Below are 22,968 nucleotides of genomic sequence, written 5' to 3' on the forward strand. Positions count from 1 at the left end.
CTCTCGAGAGCGGAGTAGCGGCACAAATCCCCACCATGCAGAGATGTGGAAGGGGTCCCTGTGCAGGTGCAGGGTCACCCCTCTGTGCAGCAGGCCCATTCTTCCACAGGTGTGGGAAGCCTCTTCCCCTAAGAGGCCAAGAGGAAACAACGGGTAGGAGCTAAGATTTAAAGAATTAAGATTGCTGGGCCTGCATGTGCTGCTCAATGCAGCTTCCCTTGGCAGAGGGTATCTTCCATCCGACAGGCACGCAGTGAACAGACTCTGCCCTTCCGGGGCTGTGGGTGGGTAGCTCCGGGCCTGTAACTGTAACCTTTGGGCGTCTGCCCGTGGTGGCGGCAGCGTGTGCTGGAATCTGTCTGCTCTGACTTTGCAGGAAAAGTTTCTCCCAAAGCCTCCCGTCTCCTCTCTCCGGTGGTGAATGTTCTATTAAAGAACAAGACGTTGCTATTAAAGAACAAGAGATCCCAGTTCTGCAGCCTGCGCTGCCAGGGAAGAGCTGGCCAGATGCATTCCCATGGTGTTGGGGAAATCGAGGCAGGGCAGTAAAGTGACCCCTCCACCCCTCAGGCCGTACGCGGTCGGTTAGTAGCAGAGCTGGGATTAGCACTGAGGTAGTGTTGAGGGAGCTGCATGCGCCCCTCTGTTGGAGCTGCACAGGCTGTGCCGACAGCACCACCGATGCAGCTGCTTCTGGGGTGGAGAGCAACGCGGACCAACAGTGGAGGTGGGAGAGGAAATTTTGGCTCAGGAGACCAGGGCAAACCCCTGCTCCCTCAGAAAGTTCTCAAGGAGATATTCATGTCTATGCAGAGTGGATAGGACCTTGGATCTCCTCTGACCCGAGACCCTCACACCCATCTTCCTGGAACGTTAGGGCACTGTCTCTGAAGGCTGAGGGGGCTTGGTCATCTCTGAGAGTTTGAAGCCATGGCTGTTTCAAAGAGCCGGTAGCACCTGCTTGAATTAAAGTTGGGTCTAGCTTACCGTTGAACAGCTGACTTTCAGAGCTCCAGAATCCGCAGACTGACTCGGATGGTCTTGAAACTTTCTGTGCCTCATGGGGGTCCGGCGTAGCGTGACCAGGCCAAACCTGAGGTGGTTTGAGCGTGGGGTGCCCTCCCTTCTCATTTTTCTTGCACGAGATCAACATTTGACATAAGAACGGCCCAGTATCCTCTATTCCGACAGCGGCCAACGCCAGGTACGTCAGAGGGAATGACCAGAACAGGGCAGTTTTGAATGATCCATTGCCTGTCGTCCACTCTGTCCCTATCAGGTTAGGGACACCCGGAGCATGGGGTTGCGTCCCTGAGCATCTCGGCTAATAGCCATTCATAGACCGATCCTCCAGGAACTTATTTAGTTCTTTTTTGAACCCAGTTATTCTTTTGGCCTTCACAACATCCCCTGGCAATGAGTTCCACCGGTTGACTGTGCGCGCGGTGAAGACCTGCTTCCTTTTGTTTGTTTTTAAACCTGCTGCCTGTTAATTTCATCCGGTGAAATTAATAACGGTTCTTGTGATTGTTTGCTCACGCCTGGGGTTCAAACCCCTGCTCTGCCCCAGGCCCTGCCTCTCCCAGCGCATCCTGCATGCCACTGAACAGCTGATCACAGCTGGCGTGAGACCCTGGGGGGGAGGAGCTGGTTAGTGGGGCTGCCAGTGGGTGCTTAGCACCCACAATTCTTTTTCTATGGGTGCTCCAGCCCCGGCCCCTGTGGTTCAAACTATGGTGCTGATCCTCTGTTTAGGATTTTATTCCACTGCATGCTGAGGTTGGGGTAGCTGGCAAAGGAGAGGAAGGAGAAATCCAATGGTTAGGCACTAACCTAGGGCTTGAAGATGTAGGTTCAATTCCCAGCTCTGCCACAAGCGCCCCGGGCAAGTCACTTTGCCGCTGGCTGCCTCAGTTTCCCCATCTGTGCAATGTTGACAGTAGCCCTTCTCTGCCCCACTAAAGATTTTGAGGCGCTCGGATGCAGGAGGCCAGATAAGGACCCAGGACTCGCCCCTTCTTCGGAAGAAAGCTGGGCCGCACCGCTCCGGGTCACAAGCCCTTATGCTCTGTCTGCTGGCTGTGCACGTGGTTATTTCCCAATAACTGTACGGTTATTTACCTAATCCCTAAACGGTTGAGAAATCTCTCTGCCAGGCTTCCCGTCCCTCAACTTCCCCCCCATACGCCCATAACAAATACGTCCGCTTCAGTGTGGAGGACCCTCTCCCTTTGAAGGCCTCTTTTACCCTCCCCGCCCAGATCGATTCCTGTCTTGATGTTCCACGCGCTGTCCGGGGAAAGGGAGTTCAATCAGAGCCATCCTGTTAGTTTTGGGCAGAGAGAGCTGGAGAGATCAGCAGGGAGAGGTGGCACGGCCTAGTGGATAGAGCACTGGACTTTAAATGCAGGTCTGATGAGCCCAGGTCTGTTGCCGACCTTGGGCAAGTCGCTGCCTTCCCCATGCCTCGGTTTCCCCAGCTATAAAATGGGAGTAATGAGACCATGTTTGCCAAGTGCTTGGAGCTCTCTTTGTTGCTGGAAGGGGTGACATTTTGGGGGACACACAGACTGATCGCCTGGATTGCTTGAGATCACCGTGTCTGGGGTCGGAGTGTCCCTTCCAGGTGTCTGGTTCTGGTAAGCCCCCTTGGTCACCTCACACTGTGGCTTTCGGTAGGATACAAATCTCCCTGCCTGAAGCTGTTGCTAGTGTTCCAACACACCTCTTCATTAGCTGTCCTGTGCCTCCCCAGAAGTGGCTGCATTGATTTCTCTGTGGCGAAAGCGACTGGAGGAAGGAGCAGGCTCCTGTTTGTTCCGGTTCTTCACCCCTCTCTGCCTTCTCTCCCCCAAACAGCTGTCATCAGCCAGTGGCACCAGGAATCGAAGGACAAGGTGGTCTCCCTGCTCCTGTCTCACCTGCCCCTGCTGCAGCCTGGCAACACAGAAGCCAAGTCCGAATACATGAAGCTATTGCAGAAGGTCCTGGCGTACTCCATCGAGAGCAACCTGTTCATCGAGGAAAGCCGGCAGCTGCTGTCCTACGCCCTCATCCACCCGGCCACCACGCTGGACGATCGCAACTCCCTGGCCCTGTGGCTCAACCACCTTGAGGAACGCCTGTCTAGCGGCTACTCCGGCCAGGGCAGGGGCCGGCCCGACACTGCCTACCACTCACGCCAGGGCTCGGACGAGTGGCAGGGCCCGGTGGACTCGGGCATGGGGGAGCTGGGACACGGCTGGCAGGAGAAGCTGCCCCGCGAAAACGGACACTTGCCTTTCCACTCCTCCAGCTCGGTGCCCTCGGCCATCAACAGCATGGGAAACAACGCCAATGCAGGTACGGGGCGGGGCCAGGATGGGGCGTAGGCAGGAGCTTGGAGGCCAATATAACCTTATTTCCAGTTTGTCTAGCTTTAACATCCAGCCATTGGATCGTGCTCGACCTTCCTCTGCTAGCTTGAAGAGCCCAAGATCAAACGTTTGTTCCCCATGTAGGTACTCAGTGCGGTATCCCAACCTTGTTTTACCCATGGGGGAAACTGAGGCACAGAGCGGGTGAAGCCACTTGCCTGTGGCTAGTCAGCAGGAGAGATGGGAACAGAACCCAGGAGTTCTGAGTCCCTATCAGCTGAGCCGTGCTTCCTCCTCGGACTCCGCGCATGCTTCCTGTTGGGCCCCAGAAGAAAATATTTTGAGGCCCAAGCAGCGGGGAGATTGGAGGGGTGGCAGTGTGTCCGGGTGGGTGGTCTGTGGTGTTTGGGGGCAGAGGGAGGTGGGGACGATGACCGATCAAATCTAAGCTCTGACGTTGGGGGACGGGTCAGTGCCCCGTATCTCAGTGCCTCAGTTTCCCCATCTATAAAATGGGGCTGATCATACTGATTGCCCCTCCATCCCAGGGGGCGTTAGTTTGCACGGTGCTTTGGGCCTGCAAAGTCCTTGGAGTCCCATGTGCCATGGCGGCTGGGGGTGTGCGTACACGTACGTACAGATGCCGCAGTGACTGGCGAGGTAAACGAAGCTTGAAGATGGTCAGGGGAGTGTCAGGATGGGCGGTTGGGGGTGTCAGTTTCGGAGGTGACCTACTGAACCCCACCCAGTGGCGTAGCCAGGTGGAGGGAACGGGGAGCGATCAAAAAAAAAAAAAAAGTGCCACCCGCTGTGGCGTTTTTATTCCCCTGGCGGCGCTCTGGGTCTTCGGCGGTGGGCCCTTCGCCCGCTCCGGGTGTCTTCGGTGGCACTGAAGGACCCACTGCCGAAATGCCACCGAAGAGCTGCAGAGCAAGAGGAGGTCCCGAAGACCCAGAGCACCGCCGGGTGAGTAGAAGTGCCGCAGCGGCTGTTGCCCTTTTTTTTTTAATCGCTCCCCCTGTTCCCTCCGGGCGAGTAAAAATTAAAAAGTCGCCAAGAAATTGACAAGGTGCACTTGGGCTCAGTGGGGCAGCGACCGCTGCCCTGCTCCCCCCTAGCTACGCTACTGACCCCCTCCCCCCCATAACTGCCTCTACTTCTATTAAAGAAACAGGAGTGATTATTAAAGCTGATCAAATGTAGTCATCCCTTCTAATCACTTTTTCCTTCCCTTTCGTCTCCTCCTCTCCCGTTGGGGCGGTTCCTGGTGGATTTCCCTCCCTGCAGCCCCCAGTACTCCGGTAGCTGCCAGAGGAGTGGGAGGGCGGGGAAAACGTGTGTTCTGTTCACACCGAAACAGGAACAACACGAATCAAAACGGAGGCGGCTAAACTTGCCTTACCAGCGTCCCCCTTTGACTCGAAAGCCGCCGCTGAGGGTGTGCCCAGGGTTTGTACGACTTCGGGGGCAAAACCAGCTAGCTGTGTCCCAGAGCGGCGACTAGCCCTGGCCGTAGCTGAAACTTACAGCCTGGATCCGTTGGCCGAACCGGGCTCTGCCTTGCTCCTGTGCCATCCCCCTGCTTGGTGTTGGCTAGCTCCTTGGCAGTCCCCACAGGGGCACTCGGGATAGTGGGAGATCTGTGGCGAGGGACGGGGGCAGAGCTGTCGCTGGGGGTGGAGGATACCTGCCTCTTTTCACGGCTGCCAAATACAGCAGGGAGACAAGACAGGGGTTGAGCTGCTCCCCGGCTGCTTCACGATGCTGGGGAAGCAGACGGAGCAGCGAGCAGTGCAGACGGCAGGTCAGTTCAGACGCAACCCCCCTGCCCAGACTGACCCTCCTAAGCCCTTTGCTGCTGTTCGTCCCTCTGCACGGGTGACTGGCAAAAGGAGCGTGGGGAAGTGGCTGGTTCCCCCGATAAGTGTGGGTTTGGTTCTCACTTGCGCTGTCGATCCTCTGCATGCCCTGGAGCAGGCAGCTTCCTGGAGAGGGGTCCTGACTCCTGCTGCTCAGTTGCATCGAGGGCCTTGGATGAAATGCACCATAGCCGTGCAGAGATTTCTGCCCATCTGGGGGAGCCTCGCTGGGGGGGCAGGGCCCATTCTGGGGCCGGATCCTGAATGCAGAGAGGAGGAGCCTGGCAAAAAACCACTTCCCAAGTGCCAGGCTGCCCTGACTTGTAGGTGACTGATCTCTCCCCTCTCTGCCCCCCTCTCAGAGGCATGAGGCTCATCCTCCCTGGTCGATCTGTAGGATGGGAGATCCGGCCCCAATGTCGTCATGTTAATTCTCTGCCCTTCCCTTCCAGCTCTGCCCTGCCAAATCCACCCCAGCCCGCTCAAGCGCTCCATGTCCCTCATCCCCACCAGCCCGCAGGCCTCCAGCGAGTGGATGAGCCCCGACGAGCTGTGCGCCCGGCAGGCTTTCATCCCGGGGGACCACGCGCCCCTGTCCCCCCAGAGCAGCGTGGCCTCCTCGGGCAGCGAACAGACGGAGGAGCAGATCGGCAGCCGCAACACCTTCCAGGAGGATGGCAGTGGCATGAAAGGTACGGCTGGGGGGGAGGCGCTGTCGGCCCGTGCTGGGGGTGGGGGACGGACCCCAACTGCCTCGCTCTGCCGGCCAACCCTGGTAACACAGGGCTTACATGCTGGATCAAACCCCTGCCTGTGCAGCTGTAACTGGGGGGGTTCCCAGTGATCTGACCAGGGCTGCTAGGCTGGGGGCTGGAGGGAACACGGGCAGTGGTAAGCAAGGGGGATGAGTCTTTCCTGTGTCTGTGACAAGTAGAGCCCTGCGTGGATACAGAAATGTGGATCCACGTCCGATCCGCATCGGCCAGGATCAACCCGCGATCCGCTAGCCGTTTTTTACCTGGATCCAGCCCCGCAGCGGCAAGCGAGGGAGGGGGGGAGGGGTCTTGCAGGGAAGAGGTGGGGTGCGGTCTCAAGAAGGGGCAGCGCAGAGGGGAAGTTGTGGGGGGCCACATCGGGTGCTGCTCCTGGACGATCACAAGCGACGGCACACGGCAGCAGCGGTGCGTGTGGTAGCACGGTGAGGGGGAGGGGTTGGGCCAGCGGGCCGGGACTGGGAGCGTGGCCAGTGCTCCTGGGCCAGGCCGTGGTGGGGGATGCTGGCGCTACCCGAGGGGCCCGAGCTGCTGGACAGGAAGCAGTGCGGTGAGCGGGTGCTGGACAGCCCTGATGCCGACCTGCCGCTGGCCCCAAGCACACAGCACCCCCCCGGGCTGCTCGAGCTGGACACTGCAGGCCAGGTGCCACCAGTGAGTAGTGCCCTGCACGGTTGTATCTGCATCCAAGCCACTATCTGCAAAAATGGTCCACAGATATTAAGCAGGAATCCATGGATTTTCAGGGCTCTAATGATGGGAAACTGCTGTGGGTAGCAGCCAGCCTTGGTCTGTAATCTCGTCTCCCCAGAAGATGGTCGAATGCCCTTCCAAATACCCTCTCTTACACACGCCCCTTGTCACGTGAGAAGGCCCTGCCTTGAAAAGGGAATGTTCCTCTGGCTCTGGGGAGCCCCAGAGTGGCCGGTGTGTAACGCCGGCGGTCCCGGGAGCTGTCTCCATCCTGCGGCCGCAGAAGCTTCCCCAGGCCTGGCCGGTGGGTGGCGGCCTAGGTGCACACTAAAGAGCCGGTCTCTCCCGTCTCCACAGACGTCCCCTCGTGGCTGAAGAGCCTTCGTCTGCACAAGTACGCAGCCCTCTTCTCCCAGATGACGTACGAAGAGATGATGACCCTCACGGAGCAGCATCTGGAGTCCCAGGTGAGGAGGGGACAGCAGGGTCCCAGCCTCCACTCGACCGTGCGCTTCCTGGGGGCAGCAGCCACCTGGTGGGGGGGGGGTGTCGTAGGACATGTGTCTTCCACAGATTCAGAGGGCTGCTCCGGCACCCGCCAGCTGGGAAGGGGCTCTCAGGACTACATAAACACATGGGCACCCATCACCGTCCCCAGAGCTCCTGATCTGAGCCGATCGCTAAATTCCAGGGGCTTCTCTGGATACCTCCAGCCCAGAGCCCGAAATTCCCACCTACCCGTGGGGCGAATACCACGGAAGAGCCCTGGGTTCCTGTCGGACTCTGTGGCACCCAGGGGCACCTGCGGCTGGGACCTGTTCCCAGGGCATGTCTCTGAGTCTGTCGAGGCAGGGGTGGCTGCATCCGTGGCTGTCGCCTTAGCTCCCACGTCTCTTCCTTCCTGCACAGAACGTGACCAAAGGAGCCAGGCACAAAATTGCCCTGAGCATCCAGAAGCTGCGGGAGAGGCAGAGCGTTCTCAAGTCTCTGGAGAAGGTAAAAGACCCACCGGCTTCCCCTGCGAGGTCTGAGCTGGAGGCCTCGGGGTCAAGGCAGCCAGACCCGGGGTTGATTCCTGACTCTTCCTTAGGCCCCTCGAATCTCCCATCTGTAAATCTGGGGTCGCAGTCCTTGCTTGGGCTGTGAGCTCCTTGGGATCTGTGCCTCTCGGTCGGAGCCTGCACTGCACCTGGTGCAAAGGGGGGGGAAGTCAGGGCCTCTAGGTGCTACTGGAATTCACGGCGTGGCAGATTGCACCTCTGAACGGCAGCCAGGCGTGGCCCGCGGCACAGCAGCTGGGGGAGTTTGCTTCGAGGCTGCTGGGGTTAAAAGCCAAGATCTCGGGGCAGGTGCCGTGCACGGCAAACAGGATTGTGTGGCTGCGAGTCCTAAATGACCTGCCACGGGGCTGCTGGGACTCGAACCTGTGATCCCGGGTGCTCTGAGCCTGATGCTTGGACCACTGAGCCCCTTGGCCCTTTCTGAGACATGGGGCTGCCCTTCATTTTTCATGGCATCTTCCCCACCCCCTTTCCCTGGCCCCTCCGCAGGACATCCTAGAAGGAGGGAACCTGTGGAATGCGCTCCAGGAGCTCCAGCAGATAATCATCACGCCCATCAAAGCCTACAGCTCCCTCCAGGCCCTGGCCACGCCCAAGGAGGGGCAGCAGGCGCTGCCCGAGCGCCATGGAGCCCCCAGGCCGGGCCTGGACAAAGCCACCAACGGGGCAGAAGACAAGGAGCCTGCAGTGGACGGCTTCCCGTCCCAGACGGCCTCCCCCTGCGACGGGGAGTCGGCCACGGCACCCATCGCGGAAGGGGACATCCCAGGGCAGTTCACCCGGGTGATGGGGAAAGGTAAGGGCGTCCCCGTGCCCGGCGTCCGGTCCAGAGGGCACTGCCTTCCCCCAGGGGCATCCAGGAAGCCCGTTGTGGCGCTAGAGGGCGCTCTACTGCTTCCCTCCCAGATGGGGGCATGTGTGGCTGGGGCTGGCTGACGTCTCCAGCCCTGCTTCAGGTGGGTGGGTCCCACTGACTCCCACTTGGCGGGGGAAGGAAGCTGGATGACTTAAACCATCTGTCGGGGGAGGGGGCGGGAGCTGGGCTCAGGATGCCTGGGTTCTCTAGCAGGTAGAGGAAGGTTGGCGCTGTGTGTTAGGCACAGGACACCTGGGTTCTCTTCCTGACTCTGGGTGGTTGGGAATCCTGGGTTCTATTCCTGGCTGGGGGAGGGAGGTGGGGTCTAGGGGTTAGAGCAGGGGGGCCTGGACCCAGGTTCTATTCCAGTTGGGTGGGGAGTGGGGTCTAGTGGTGAAAGCAGGAGGGGGGGGGGGGGGGCTGGGAGTTGGGACTCCTGGGTTCTACTCCTGGCTGGGGGAGGGAAGTGGGGATTGAATGGTTAGAGCAGTGGTGGGACTGGGCAGGACTCCTGGGTTCTTTCCAGCCCTGCTCCTTGTCCCTTCTTCTCTGAGCTGCAGCATCCCCCTCTGCTGCCCCCCCCTCCCGGGGGCATGATGCTGAGCAGGGGGCGAAGGGGAGATGCTCTGGAAGGGCCTGGGGAGTAACCCCTCTGCTCCCCTCGCAGTGTGCACGCAGCTGCTCGTCTCCCGGCCCGACGAGGAGAACATCACCAGTTACCTCCAGCTCATAGAGAAGTGCCTGACTCACGAGGTATCGTCTGCATGGAAACCTCCCTCTGATCCTGGGGGCGGGGGCTGCTGGCTCCCCTCAGGACTCCTGGGTTCTGCTCCGCCGTGCCCAGCAGCCCAGGCCCCAGGGCTGTTGAACTGATCCAAGCAGGTCATTTAAGGACACCCCCCCACACACACACACACACACAACACCTCCACACCCACACCTGCTTTGGGCTGGATGTGTGCCCGAATCCCTCCGCTCTCCGTAGCAAAGTGCCCCCCTCCTCCCCGCGGCTGCTCCCGCCCCCTCCCTATGCCCCGGCGCCGGCCCAGCGTCCTGATGGCGCTGTCCCTGTGCGCCGCAGGCATTCACGGAGACGCAGAAGAAGCGGCTGTTGTCCTGGAAGCAGCAGGTGCTGAAGCTGCTGCGAGCGTTCCCCCGGAAGGCCGTGCTGGACATGCAAGGGTACCGCCAGCAGAAAGGGTAGGTGTGGCCGGTGTGCAGGGCTCAGCTGTGGAATGGCAGGGAGTACCGGGGTGGGGGGGACAGTGCTGAATAACACCCCCTGGGTGATCTGGCTAGACAGTATGGCCCAGTGAATCAGGCTCTCCAGGAGCTGGATTCTGGCCCCGGCTCTGCCTTGGTGTGCGACTTAGGCTGCCTCCGGCCTCCAAGCTTCCCTCGTGGGGCCCCCACCCGGCAGCACAGCACGGGTCACTTGGCTCAGGTGTGTCTAACGCCCCGAACTGCTAAGATGTGTGGGCTGCTGTGGGAGGGGGCGCTCCAAAGACCTGTCCCACGTGAAATTGGGAGGTGGGGGGTGTCAATCCCAAGAGATGCAGCAAGTAGCTAGAATCTCTGGTGACTTCAGAACAGTCCTTTATTTTTTTTGCCTTTTCCCCTCCCCCAGATGGGCTTTTGGTTCCAACTCTCTCCCCATAGCTGGATCTGTGGGGGTGGGCGTTGCGCGCCGAGGGCAGCGGCCGTTCCAGATGCCCCCTCGAGCCATGCCCCCGAGCCGCCTGGGGCTGCTGAGCCCAGCGGGGATTGGAGGGGTCTTGCCTCGGCATGCACTTACCAGCCCCATCGGGAGCCAGGGACGACAGGTGAGTCCGGCGGGGCGGGTGGTGTCGCCCGAGCCATGGGTGTGGGCCGGTTTCTCTGACCAGACTCCCCCGTGGCTCTGGCTGAAGCCCCAGCCGAGCCGAAGGGATTTTTACAATGAACGGGAGCAGTGGGTGCCAGTCTAGAAGGGCTCGTTTGTCTAGGTCAGCAGGTTATAGAGAGAAATGTCTAGGTCCATGAACACAGGGCTGGGAGGGGAGAGGGGTCCACTGGGGAGGGCTGGGAGCCAGGACCCCTAGGTTCTATCCCCAGCCCTGGGAGGGAAGTGGGGTCTAGTGGTTAGAGCGGGGGGGCTGGGAACCAGGACTCCTGGGTTCTATTCCCAGTGCTAGTGGTTAGAGCAGGACAGGCCTGGGGGAGGGAGGACTCCTGAGCCCCATTCCTGGCTGTAGGAAAGGAGTGAGATCTAGTGGCTAGAGCAGGATAAATTGATCCCCCCCCCTTTTTTTTAAATGAATTTCTGCTCTCCAAATGGCCTGGTGGGGTTCCCTGTTTGGAGGAGGGAGGGTTAAGAGCTGCTCTGTGAGGTCGGAAAGCTGGGTTCTCTCTGCCGGCCCTAGGATTGCAGAATCGAGCTGGGCTCTCCCCTTGCAGTGTCACCTCCCCGCCCCTGGGAGGCGCCAGGACCTTCCCCCTTGCGCAGAAGGGCCTTGCGACTTGCTCGGGCACGGGAGCCCGGCCCCCTCTCCCGGCTCCGCTGTTCCTCCCAGGGGAGCGTGACTTGGCGCCACCCTGATCCTTGGCTGCTATTGAACGTTGCCTCCGGGTCCCCCGTGTGCCAGGCTGGCGCTGCTGAGCCTGGCGGATCCAGCTGCTCTGGGCCAGGCTCCTGCATCCTCTATCCCTGCCTTTCCCCTCTCTCCGCAGAACCTGTGGTTCGCCAATCCCGGGGGCAGCAACAGCATGCCCGGCCAGAGCCGCAGCTCGGTCCAGCGCACCCATTCGCTACCCGTCCACACGTCCCCGCAGGCCATCATCATGTTCCCCCAGGGTGAGTAGCCGGGTCGCTCTCCGGGTGCCGGCCCGTGGCAGACTCAGGACAGGAGTTGTTCTTGGAGAGACTGTTCTGCCCAGCTCAGGCCGGTGGGAGGCCGTCTGCCGCCAACTCGCTCTCCGGCTGTTTGGGCTGTGGGGTGTAAGCCTGTCGTGCTCCTCCCCAGAGCAGGCTGCACGTGTTGGCAAGCAGTGTCCGTCTGCTGCAAGTCAGGACTCCTGGATTCTATCCCTGGTACTGGGAGGGGAGTGGATTAGAGCAGTGGGGGCTGGGAGCCAGGACTCCTGGGTTCTATTCCTGGCCCAGTCATGGGATTCTCCATCACAGACCATTTTTCAGTGGAGAAGGTGGCAGCACACGGGTTAATAAGGGGATGAGGCTCGAAGCTGCCACCTTGCGGGGTGGGCCAGGGCGGTCACATGAGTGCTGCGTGAATCCAGTTTCCATCACCCACCAGGGAGTGTGGGGGCCATGTGGCTAATCCCCTTCTTCCCCCCCCACCCCGTAGATTGCCAGATCCCCGGAACAGACCTGGAGATCAACCCCACGCTGGAGTCGCTGTGCCTGAGCATGACGGAGCACGCGCTGGGCGGTGAGATGCAGGGTCAGCCCCGGGAGGGGAGGGTGTTCGAGGGGGAACAAGCCAGCAGGTCCCCGGGAGACCGAGATGGGGCCCAAACCCTCCCCTTGACCCCGCCCCAGGGTGGGCGACGCTTTCACAGCCCTAGATCACAGCCAGACGCATGGGGCGCACGGATCTAGCGGCGACCTTGTCGGCAACGGGGCTCCTGGGGCGGAACCCAGCATGCAGCTGGGCGTAGTCGGCAGTGAAACCCTGGGCCGAGACCTCCCGCTACTCTTGGCGTTTGGGGGGGCCCGGTGAATTCCTGGCTTCTCTCTTGTCACGGAATCACCGGCCCTTTATGAACCCCCTTGGCCCGAACCCAGCCACGGGACGACGACTCATCCCCTTTCGCCTCAACACTCATCGCTCTCTGGGCCTGTTTTCTCTCCTAACAGATGGCACCGACAAGACCTCCAGCATCTGACCAGCCTCGGGGATCCATGGTTCCTGAGAAGCTTTATGGGGTTCTCTTTATTTTTTGGGGGGGTGCTTAAAGGGGTGGTTGAATCTTCCACCCCACCCCCCTCCCGCCCTCCCCCAGCGTTTGCCATCAACTCCGCCTGGGCGGGGGGGTTGGAAGAAGCTCTCACTACAATCTTACCATCTTATACGTTCTAATATTTTTCTACTTTATTATTACTTTAACTATGGTTTAATACTGAGCTGCATCCTGTAACTCCCAGGGTAACGAAGCCAGAAGCAGCAGGATCTTGGGTCACGCATGTGTGTGTGTCCTCCCACCCGCCTCTCTTCCCGCCCGCCCGCCCATCCTTTCTCAGCATGGGGAAAAAGAAAGCTCCTGAGAGTGAGGAGTGGAGAAGGGGGGAGAGAGAGAGCGCGCGTCTCTGATTCACTTTCCTCCGCACCCCACCCCGGGGCAGGACGGCCGCTCTTGGCCACGAAAGGCGCCAGGGGGCCAACCTGGCGAGCTGGTTTCTTCCGGGTTAGCCCCCCCCACACCTGCTTTTCGCGCCTGATCCCTGCGATGGGGGGGAAACGCCTCCACAGATGGGGGCCGAGAACTCTTCTGGAACTGTTAAGTGCCTGTAACTCCCCACCCCACCCCTGTGACGACTTGGGGGCGTGGCCTTTGAAGGGGTCCGTGCCCTCCCCCATAGGGCAAGTGGTGGATTCAGGGAAAGAAGCCACGCCCCAGAGAAGGGGTGTTGAGCCAGAGCTGAAGAGTGGGGGTGGGGGGTGATGGGGATACGCGGGGGGGGGAGAGGGGCCGGCGCATTGGAGGGTATTTAACTCTTTGGGCGTCTTCTCCTGGGGTGCATCCCCCCCCCGGAGGGGATTATAAAACTTCTGTGATTGGAGCATTAGAAGGTTGGTGGGTGTTGGTGTGGCTGCATCTGGGGCCCTCGAGAGTCAGCTTGGTTGACGGGTTCCCCCCCCCCCCTGCCATGTGTGCCCCCGGCAGAGGCTGGAAAGGCTCCGCCCACACAGGGCAGACCCGCCGGGATGAATTGGCGGCTCCCCCCTGTTGGGCTCTGCCTGTGGGTCGCCTCTCCCTGCCTGGATCTCGTCTGTGTTGGCAGCTGGGTTAGAGCGCCCCTTCCTGGTCGGGGGCCGCAAAGCACCCAGCTGTGCGGCAGGGCAGTGCGGGGCTCTCACCATGCTAATGAACTGAGAAAGGGCTTGACGCGGGGGGTTGTTTGCAAGCCCCTTTGGGGTGGTCTGGAAGACACCCCCCCCCCCGGGTTTGGGGGGCAGCGGGGACAGAGCTGTTCCTTAAATGCCTTGATGGGGGTGTGAGGGGAAATGAGAATTGAGCCTTGCTGGGGAGGGAGGGGGCTCAGGCAGGAGCGAGCCCTCCCCTAAGCCCCAAGCTTTGTGTGTGCGTGTGCATGTGTGTAAAACAAAAAACACTACATGGGCTGGGGGTGGGAGGAGCCTGTGGGCAAGGGGTGGAGCCTGTGGGCAAGGGGTGTGGCTTTTACCCATCCCAATGCCCATTTTGATTGGATTAACCTATTTTTTTTTCCTTCTGATTTGCGACTTTTTTTTTTTTAAAAAACAAATAGATTTAAAAGCTTCCAAATTTTCCCTTCCCCGAGCTCTGCTCCCACGGGGCAGCGAAGGGTGCGGGCCCGGCTGCGGGAAAGGGGCCCCCCGTCTCTCCACCACCTTGCGCCGTCACTGATAGCTGGGCAACGGGAGGCGCAGATGACGCCGTTTCAACGGGAGAGCGGAACTGGCGCAAAGGACTGCGCCACGCGGAGAACCAGGGTCGCCCCGAGGCTTGTGGTATCCTCAGGCGTTGAGGGGCAGCAGAGGGGAATCTGGGGTGAGGGTCACACTAGGGATTTGAGGGGGGCAGGGGAGGACTGGGATTTGCAAGAGCCCTATGGATTTATTTGGGGGCGGAGGAGAGGGGAACAGGGTCCTGCCGAGACCTAGGTACAGTTTTGTCTTTTTCCAGAAAGACCCCCTGGGACAAAAAGTCCCGTCTCCCCGGATCTCTCTGCAGCGTGGGGAGAGACGCATGCCCCAAAGCAGATGACCCCCACAGGCTGAGCCCCTCCCGTTGGTACAAAAGAAATTCCCAGCCCACCCCCCAGCCCTGTTTAAATGTTAAAGGCCTTTCCAAAGTATATACCGCATAGTAGTGTGTACAAAAAACAGCCCCACCCCCAAACGGGGCAACCCCCCCCCCGACCTATTTCTACAGTAGAGAGACAAGGTTCCTGTTTCAGATAGAAATGTTATTTTAGATACATTTTATTATGAATAACTTTTGTTATGACTATGGCTGGTAACCATGAATACGTTATTAAAAAACAAAACGGAAAAAAAAAATTTTACAAAAAAAAAAAACAAACAACCAAAAACCAAACCCGGCAGCCCGTGTTCGCTGGCTCTTTGTCTCGCTGCGTCCCACCTCCCGCTGTCTGACCGTGTGAAAGAACCTGCCCCCGAACCAAATACGAGACCGCCCCATGGAAACACCCCAAAACCCTCTCTGATAAAGTTGTACTTATTTTGTAACCCTGCTTTTTATTCTTGATTTGTTCGGGGTGGGGGTGTCGGGGGTGTATTTCTTTACAAAGGTAAAAGCCAGGATGGGGCAGCTGGCCCAGTGGTTAGAGCGCTGGTGAGCAGTGGTTTGCTACTTAAACGCCTGGAGCACTCTGGGCTGGAAGCTGTTACGCCCCCGGCTCCCACAGGCTTGGCCAGGCGGAGATCTGGGCACCATCAGGTATTTTTAAACACAAGATTTTGAGGCCTTGGCTAGCAGGGAGGGCAGGGCACTGACTATTTTGTTCCTTCCCTATGCAGGGCAAGCGCTGGGGGAGCGGTAGGAGGGACCCAGATGTGGCACAACTGTTTAGGTGAATCCTGTCTGGTGTGCCCGGCTTTCCACCACCACCTGCCCTTTCATGCCAGAGGCTGTGCTTCTCTGGGACCCGTGGGCACCGCTGGGGGCCAGCTTGGCTTCCCAAGAGGAGAGCCAGGGCCGGCTGCTTGAGGCGGCAGCATCTCTGCTTGCGTGTGAGGCATAACTCTGGGTTTTTCTCCTCTCCGTGATCCTGAGCTGCTTTCTCTCTGCAATAGCCGGTGCCAGGCTTCTGTGCAGTTGCCCCTGGCTCTCGGCTGCTTCATCCAAACTGTCTTGGGGCAGAAAAGGGGGGTTGCGACAGTGATTTCCTCCCCACCCCCCTTGTAAAAGTTTGCAGGCAAAGTTCAGCTTTGTGGGGTCAGAAAGATCCGTGTTTTTGAGGGGCTCGTGTCATCGTCCCGCTGCGGCAGGTCCCCCTTTCCTCTGGGGCCGGGATCTGCTGCCTGAACTACATCCCCCACTGTGCACTGCTGGCCGGGACTCTGGTGCATTGTGGGAAATGTAGTCTGAGCCGGGGGGAATGAACAGGTCCCTGAGCCTCCCCCACAGCCTGTCGGCACCAAATTATTGGGGCTTTCAGCTGGTTATTTTGCCAAACAGGCCAGGTGTGAGAGCAGGGACTGATGGGGCTGTAATGAGGGGTCCTTGGGTAGAACCTCTCTGCTCTTCCCCCCCGTACCATGCTGTCAACCCCCCTAGGCTGCACCTTAGCACCCCCACCCAGCTCTGCCTCCAACAGGGCCCCTTTCTGCTGCTGGGGTGGTCCATCCCCCTTCAGCACACGCGCTGATCAGCCCTGGCTGGCATCGTGTTCAACCATGGGCACTGATTCTGGGTTCTCCTTGGTAGCCCCCGTGCCCAGCTGATGCTCGTACTGCGGCACAGGGCCGGACTTGTGCCAGGTTGTACATGTCACAGGGCCCACCCCTCTCGTCTTCCCCCTGCTGTACCTGACCCCAGCTCCCTGGGCCTTCCAGCCACTGCTCTGGCACTAACCCCTGCTGGGGCATCAGGGTTGGAAGGGACCTCAGGAGGTATCTAGTCCAACCCCCTGCTCAAAGCAGGACCAACCCCCAACTAAATCATCCCAGCCAGGGCTTTGTCAAACCTGATCTTAAAAACCTCTAAGGATGGAGATTCCACCACCTCCCTAGGGAACCCATTCCAGTGCTTCACCACCCTCCTAGTGAAACAGTGTTTCCTAATATCCAGCCTAGACCTCCCCCACTGCAACTTGAGACCATTGCTCCTTGTTCTGTCATCTGCCACCACTGAGAACAGCCGAGCTCCAGCCTCTTTGGAACCCCCCTTCAGGTAGTTGGAGGCTGCTATCAAATCCCCCCTCACTCTTCTCTTCTGCAGACTAAACAATCCCAGTTCCCTCAGCCTCTCTGCATAAGTCATGTGCTCCAGCCCCCTGATCATTTTCGTTGCCCTCTGCTGGACTCTCTCCAATTTGTCCACATCCTTCTGTGGGGGGGGAACCAAAACTGGACGCAATACTCCAGATGAGGCCTCACCAGTGCCGAATAGAGGGGAATAATCACTTCCCTCGATCTGCTGGCAATGCTCCTACTAATACAGCCCAAAATGCCTTTGGCCGTCTTGGCAACGAGGGCACACTGCTGACTCATATCCAGCTTCTCGTCCACTGTAACCCCTAGGTCCTTTTCTGCAGAACTGCTGCTTCGCCAGTCGGTCCCTAGTCTGTAGCGGTGCAGGAGATTCTTCCGTCCTAAGGGCAGGACTCTGGGATTGGGCAAACCTGGCCTGAGTCATGGGAGCCCGGACTGCCCCTTCCCTGGCTCTGCAGGGCTGTAACCGGCCCCGCTCCCCGGGTTGGAGCAGAGACTCATGTGGCGGCTGGTGGGAGCCCTGGCCAGGGGACTGGTCGTGCTGGCAGAGAGCTCGGCGCTTCTGAAAATCAGGGCTGTGGTTCAGCCCTTGACCACTCACTCGCTGGTCTTGGCCCAGGGTCCTGCAGCCCCCGGCACCTCCCCCTTCTCTCCACAGCTCGGCCTTGGCATCGCTCCTGTCTTTCACCCCCTGCTTCAAGTCACCTTGGCGTGAGGTCTCTGATCCTCGTTCCTGGATCGCTCCCACCCCCAAGGAGGCAGAACAAACCTGGCCTGGGTCTGTAACTTCCCCCCACACCTGCCTGCCTGGAAGCGGGGCCCCGTTTGCTGCCTGAAGTGTCCCTAAGGCGGGCAGGGGAGTGTGCGGCTGCCCGGGGGGAAGCTGGGTCCTGTCTCACCCACCCCAGGGCTGGGTGGCTCCAGGCCACGCGGCTGGAGAGCTGAGATGGTGTTTGGCTGGTTGTGGAAAACTGGAGGTTTATAAACAACTCAAGGGGTGTCTCTGGAAGGGGGAGACACCCCAGCTCCCCCCACCCAGAGCAGGCTCGGCATCCTATGGTCCAGCTCCTGGCCTGGTGCGTCCCAGTCATTCACTGCCCTGGAGATCAGCCCTGGGGTCGTTCCCTTGCCAAGGGGCCTGGTTCCCTGCTCCTGGGAGGAGGTGGTTGAGTGACACACGCCTGGAGGTTGGTGAATTAACCCCCCAGCTAGTGCGGCTGCAGCACAGGGCCGGGCCAGCTGCTCCCAGCCATTGCTCAGAATCCACAAAGGGGGCAGTTGGCCTGTTTTCTACCAACCCTTCAGAGGCAGGATCTGGCTCCTGCAGGCAGAGACCAGCGTGATCCCAAGGCCGGCAGGGGCCAGTAAGATCAGCTAGCGCGTGACTTCCCCTGTAGCAGGCCCAAGATTGTTCCCAGCGCGGAGCTGTTAGAAAAACACCTCGGCTTCATTTCAAAATGGGCCGTGCTGGAGAATCCACCTCCACCCTCGCTCAGTGGGGCCAGAGGTTAACGACTCTCACCGTCCAAAACTGACACCTCCTTTCCAGTCTGAATTTGTTCAGCTTCAACTTCCAGCCAGGGGGTCGTGTTCAACCTTCCTCCGCTAGACTGACGAGTCCTTGATTAAATATTTGTTCCCTGGGCAGGTCACCCCTTCACCTCTTTGCTAAGCTCCTTGAGTCTCTCACAACCAGGCAGGTTTTCTAACCCGCTGATCATTCTCATGCCTCTTCTCCAATTTATCAACATCCTCCTTGACTGGTGGGCACCAGAACTGGAGCCAGGATCCCAGCAGCGGCCGCACCAGTACCAGAGAGGGAAAAGAACCCCTCTACGCCTATGCGAGATCCCCGTTCATGCAGCCGGAGCAGAGCCCTGCCCCAGGGAATGGTACATAGGATGTTCTTGTATTGTGCGGCCAGGGTAGGGGGATCGGGGGCAGGGGACAGAGGGGGCACAGACCAAGGAATGGGTCTGTCACCCCCACCCTCTGGGAGTGCTGGGATCCCAGCACGTGGCCTCCAAAGGAACAGAGGGGGGAGGGTTGCTCCCCATGATGGGGGGATGGAGCCCAGGGCTGGAATAGGAGGTGAAGGGGAGTGGGTCACGGTTGAGCATTGTCCCTATTTTTCTCAGTTCAGGGGTTTCATCCCAGCTGGATCCAGGTCCGCCGAAGGCAGCCTCTCCCTGCCCGCTAGCCGGAGCAGGGACAGCCCAGCGCTGTAGCCCCGGGCGTCGGGCAGCCACAATGTTCCCGCGTGGCCGAGAGCCCCCAACTCATCTGGCGCCAGCCCACCCCCTTTCCTAGCTAGCGGCGGGGGCTGAGGGCCAGAGCTGGGTGATCCACATCCCTGCTGCAGCCCAGAGACATGAGTCACAGCAACAGGACTTTATTCCAGCAACCCAGCCCCTTTAAATAAAACAGCTGATTGAGGCTCCGGCTGCGTCTTCCCCCCACCAGGAGCGGGGCAGGGGCTTCTTTAACGAACCTCCCCCCTCCTCGGCCCCTGGGGAGGGCAGTAACTGGGACACATGGTTCCGCCCGACAGTCCCAGAGCACAGGGGGCCCAGAACCTGCTGTAAAAGGCAGAAAGTTCACGGGCAATACGGCCTCGTATCGGCCCTGATCCCGGAGCCGGCCCCTCGTCTTTGGGCCGTGGCCCAGAGGACCAAAGCCACGGGCTGGCCTCAGTTCCAGCGGGTGTCCAGCCGCCGCACCCGCACCTTCTGCTTGTAGTGGTATTCCTTGAGGTACTCCTGGAGCGCGCCGGGGATGGGCAGGCGGCCGATGCCGTCGTAGGAGGTGCAGCCGGCCACCACGGCCCGGCACAGGTGCTGCAGGGCGAAGGGGAAGGGCCGGCGCACGGGGCGGGAGAGCAGAGGCTCAAAGAACATGCAGGCGCTAGGGTCCTTGTACCGCTCCAGCAGGCCCGAGACGGTGGGGGCATGGAAGACGCCGGGGTCGTGCACGTCGAAGCTGAAGTTGTGGTTCCACTGCTCGACCCGGGCGTGGAGCGAGCGGCCGTAGCGCCGGAAACTGACCGAGAAGAGATAATCCTCCTGGGCCGAATCCCGCAGCAGGAAGGTCCCTTCCGGCTTCCCCTCCAGCAGGGCCTCGGCCTGGTAGCGATCCATCACCCCCCAGTAGCAGGGCAGCCGGGTCAGCTGCAGCAGATCCGGCACCAGGCAGTGGATGTAGTCGATCTGGGTGTGGACGCGGAGCTCCGGCTCCGGGGCCGCCGCCACCGCCACCAACTCCTCCTCCTCTTCCTCCTGGGGGGCCAGGGTGGCCCGGTTGTCCCCGGCCAGTTCGTTCATGCCGGGGGCCAGCTTGGGCCCCAGTTTGTAGAGCGGGTTGATCTGCGCCGTGGCCTCGAACGTGTGGATCATGGCGTCCGGGGGCGGCTCCACCCCCTGCTCGATGCTGATGCGCCTCCGCTCCCGCAGCCGGTCGTCCTCGTCCTCCGCCGCCCCCGCCCCGCCGCAGGCCAGGCCCTCCTGGGCCGACACGGGGGCCGTGTGCTGCTTGATGAGGTTCCACTTGCGGGCCAGCTCCGAGCCAGCCGGGAAGGGGCAGGTCTCCAGCATCAGCTCCCGCAGGTGGATCTTGCGCTGGGAAGGGGAGAATTCGGGGGAGCGGGCCCCACCGCTCCCCTTGATGGGGAAACACTGGCCCACCGCGTCCTGGATCCTCTGCCGCAGCGAGCGCCCCGCCCGCCGGCCCGGCTCGGCCCCCTCTGCATCCTGCCCCGCCGGGGGCTCCGGTAGCTTTGTTCTCCTGCGTCCGCTGCGCCACCCCCCGGCCTCGCCCGACCTCTCCTTGGGCCGGGCCCCTCGGTCCGGCCCCTCTCCGGCCTGGGACATGACAGGGCCCAGCGCGCAGAGGACTCGGGAAGGTGTCAGGGGGCCCAGTCTCTGCTGGGGTGGGGTGACCCCAGCTCGCTCATGGTGGGGACGGGGAGCATCCGGCCTGCACTGAAGGGAGAGAGTTCATTAGAGCCCAGAGCCAGCTGTGTTCCACCCCACCACTGGGACCTCAGGTCCCCTGCGCCCCACCCCAGAAGTGGCTGCATCTCAGCGCCTGGAGAGGAATCCGTGTATAAACAGCCCTCCCACCCCCGTCATGCGTCATCCCAGAGGTGGCTGCATCTCAGCACCGGATGAGGGATCCCCCAGCTGAGGGGGCTCTGTCCCGGCCAGTGGCCGATCCCATCCTGCCACAGGTATTTTGTTCAGCGCTAACGGGGAAGTGACAGTCTCCACTCACAAGCCCCACCCCACCCCCCTCCACCTGCCCCTGTCCCTCAGCACTCAGGGCGGGGGCATGCCCAGAGCGTGGGGGGGGGGACACACACGGTCCCTTCAGCCAGGAATGAGGCCGGACGATGGCCGTTTTGGGGCCCAGCCCAACCGCCCAGCAGCAGCTGTGAGGATCTGGGCCTAGGTTGCTGCATTTCAGACCCCTGCCCCCCAGATCTACTCCCATCCCATACCCCAGCCCTGCCCCCCAGATCTACCCCACCCCCCATATCCCAGCCCTGCCCAATAGATCTACCCCACCCCATCCTTTCCCCAGCACCTCCCACCCCATATCCCAGCCCTGCCCTACAGATCTACCCTCACCCCATCCTGTCCCCAGCTCTCGCACCCCATATCCCAGCCCCACCCATCTAACCCACACATCCCAGCCCTGACCATTCACCCCTATACCCCACACATTTACCCCCACCTGTACCCAGCTCCCCCCCACACCCTAACCCCCATTCCCTGCCCATTCACCGCATACATCTACCTCCAGCTCCCCCTACCCCAAATCCCAGCCCAGCCCCACAGAACTACCCCCACCCCATATCCCAGCCCTGCCCAACAGATCTACCCCACCCCATCCTGTCCCCAGCTCTCGCACCCCATAGCCCTGCCCCACAGATTTACCCCACTCCCCCCAATCCCAGCCCTGCCCATTCACCCCCCCACTCCAGCCCCCCCCAATTACCCCCCCCCGGACCCAGCACCCCACACCCCGGCCCCCCACTCCCTGCCCACCGCCCCCCGGACCCGGGCCGGACTCACCGCGGAGGGGCCCCACGCGGCCAGGCTGGGGCCGGGGCCGGGGTTGGGAAGCGGCGACCGAAGACGGAGCCAGCCGGGGAGGCGAGGCCGGGCCCAGCGCCCAGCTCCCCCCGCAGCGCCGCCCAGCCGCCGCCGGGGGAAGGGAAGGCCAGGCCCGGAGAGAACCCAGGCGTCCTGCGGACCTGCCCCACCGCCCCGGAGCAGGGAGAGAACCCAGGCGTCCTGCCCGCCCCCCCAAGAGCCAGGAGAGAACCCACGCGTCCTGCTCCCTTCCCCCCACCCCCTCGAAGCCAGAAGAGAACCCAGGCGTCCTGCTCCCCCCCCCCGGAGCCGGAGAGAACCCAGGCGTCCTGCCCCCACCGGAGGCAGGAGAGAACCCAGACATCTTGGCCCCCACCCTCCCCACTAGACCCCACTCTTCCCTCCAACTTGGGGAAAGAAAAGAACCCAGGCGTCCTGCTCCCCAGAACCTTCCCCCACCCTGCCCTACCCACTGGACCCCACTCCCCTCCCTGAGCCTGGCGGGAGCACAGACACCCTGGCCCCCAACCCCTCCTGCACCAGCAGATGCCACTCCCCTCCAGCCCTAAGGCGTGAACCCAGGCATCCTGGGCCCTCTCCCCAGCCCAGTTCCCCATCTCCCCCGCCCCCAACCCGGGGAGGCATCCTGGCCTCCAGCCACTCCCCAGTTCTGACCTCCAAGCACCACCCGCCCCAGGGAGAGAACCCAGGCATCCTAGCCCCCACTCCCCCTGCTCTGACCACTGCACCCTCTCACCCCAGGGCTGTGGAGAGAACCACCCCCCCAGGCGTTTTGCACGTTTGTGTGCATGTGGCACACGAGTTCATGTCTCTTGCACGCACCCTGCTCGTCCCTCGCTCAGTGACGTCCTTCAGCCCACGGGTGCCAGGCCCACAAACGCCCACGTCCATCTCTGTCGCACACATGGACCTTTGCACGCTGGAGTGTCTCTCTCTCCCCCTCCCCCATGTGAGTCTCACACCCGCGCGTGCCACACACTCAGCCCAGGCCTGGTCGGCCCCCTCCCTGCAAAGCCCAGGGTGTGGCCCATGTCGGACTGAGCTGGGGGTTCCTCTGTGGAATCACCCCAAAATTGCACCTCCCTCAAATCCCTCTT

At 61.0% G+C, this 22,968-nt stretch overlaps 2 protein-coding genes across 4 annotated transcripts in view; one reads left to right on the forward strand and one right to left on the reverse strand.

Annotated features, from left to right (window-relative positions):
- The window catches only part of SAMD4B (sterile alpha motif domain containing 4B), a 32,838-nt gene extending 20,216 nt beyond the window's left edge, over positions 1 to 12,622 (forward strand). For both annotated transcript variants that reach the window (XM_039510534.1, XM_039510535.1), the window contains exons 3-13: positions 2,860 to 3,342; positions 5,668 to 5,907; positions 7,039 to 7,148; positions 7,591 to 7,677; positions 8,232 to 8,538; positions 9,266 to 9,351; positions 9,680 to 9,798; positions 10,226 to 10,421; positions 11,308 to 11,431; positions 11,943 to 12,026; positions 12,455 to 12,622. In XM_039510534.1, the coding sequence (XP_039366468.1) occupies positions 2,860 to 3,342; positions 5,668 to 5,907; positions 7,039 to 7,148; positions 7,591 to 7,677; positions 8,232 to 8,538; positions 9,266 to 9,351; positions 9,680 to 9,798; positions 10,226 to 10,421; positions 11,308 to 11,431; positions 11,943 to 12,026; positions 12,455 to 12,483 (1,865 nt within the window). In that variant the 3' untranslated portion in view covers positions 12,484 to 12,622. The remainder of the gene's footprint in view (positions 1 to 2,859; positions 3,343 to 5,667; positions 5,908 to 7,038; positions 7,149 to 7,590; positions 7,678 to 8,231; positions 8,539 to 9,265; positions 9,352 to 9,679; positions 9,799 to 10,225; positions 10,422 to 11,307; positions 11,432 to 11,942; positions 12,027 to 12,454) is intronic.
- Positions 12,623 to 18,606: 5,984 nt separating this feature from the next.
- Positions 18,607 to 22,037, reverse strand: LOC120388609 (suppressor of cytokine signaling 5-like). 2 transcript variants are annotated; one of them, XM_039510537.1, is made up of 2 exons: positions 21,830 to 22,037; positions 18,607 to 20,729 (listed from the first exon to the last, which is right to left on the reverse strand). In XM_039510537.1, the coding sequence occupies exon 2, from the start codon at positions 20,621 to 20,623 to the stop codon at positions 19,448 to 19,450; it is 1,176 nt and encodes a 391-aa protein (XP_039366471.1). In that variant the 5' UTR covers positions 20,624 to 20,729; positions 21,830 to 22,037; the 3' UTR covers positions 18,607 to 19,447. The 2 variants fall into 2 exon arrangements, with proteins under 2 accessions (XP_039366471.1, XP_039366470.1); XM_039510536.1 differs by having other exon boundaries at positions 18,607 to 20,734.
- Positions 22,038 to 22,968: the final 931 nt, after the last annotated feature.

The sequence above is a fragment of the Mauremys reevesii genome, linkage group 22, assembly GCF_016161935.1.
Source record: "Mauremys reevesii isolate NIE-2019 linkage group 22, ASM1616193v1, whole genome shotgun sequence".
Classification (NCBI taxonomy): domain Eukaryota; kingdom Metazoa; phylum Chordata; order Testudines; family Geoemydidae; genus Mauremys; species Mauremys reevesii.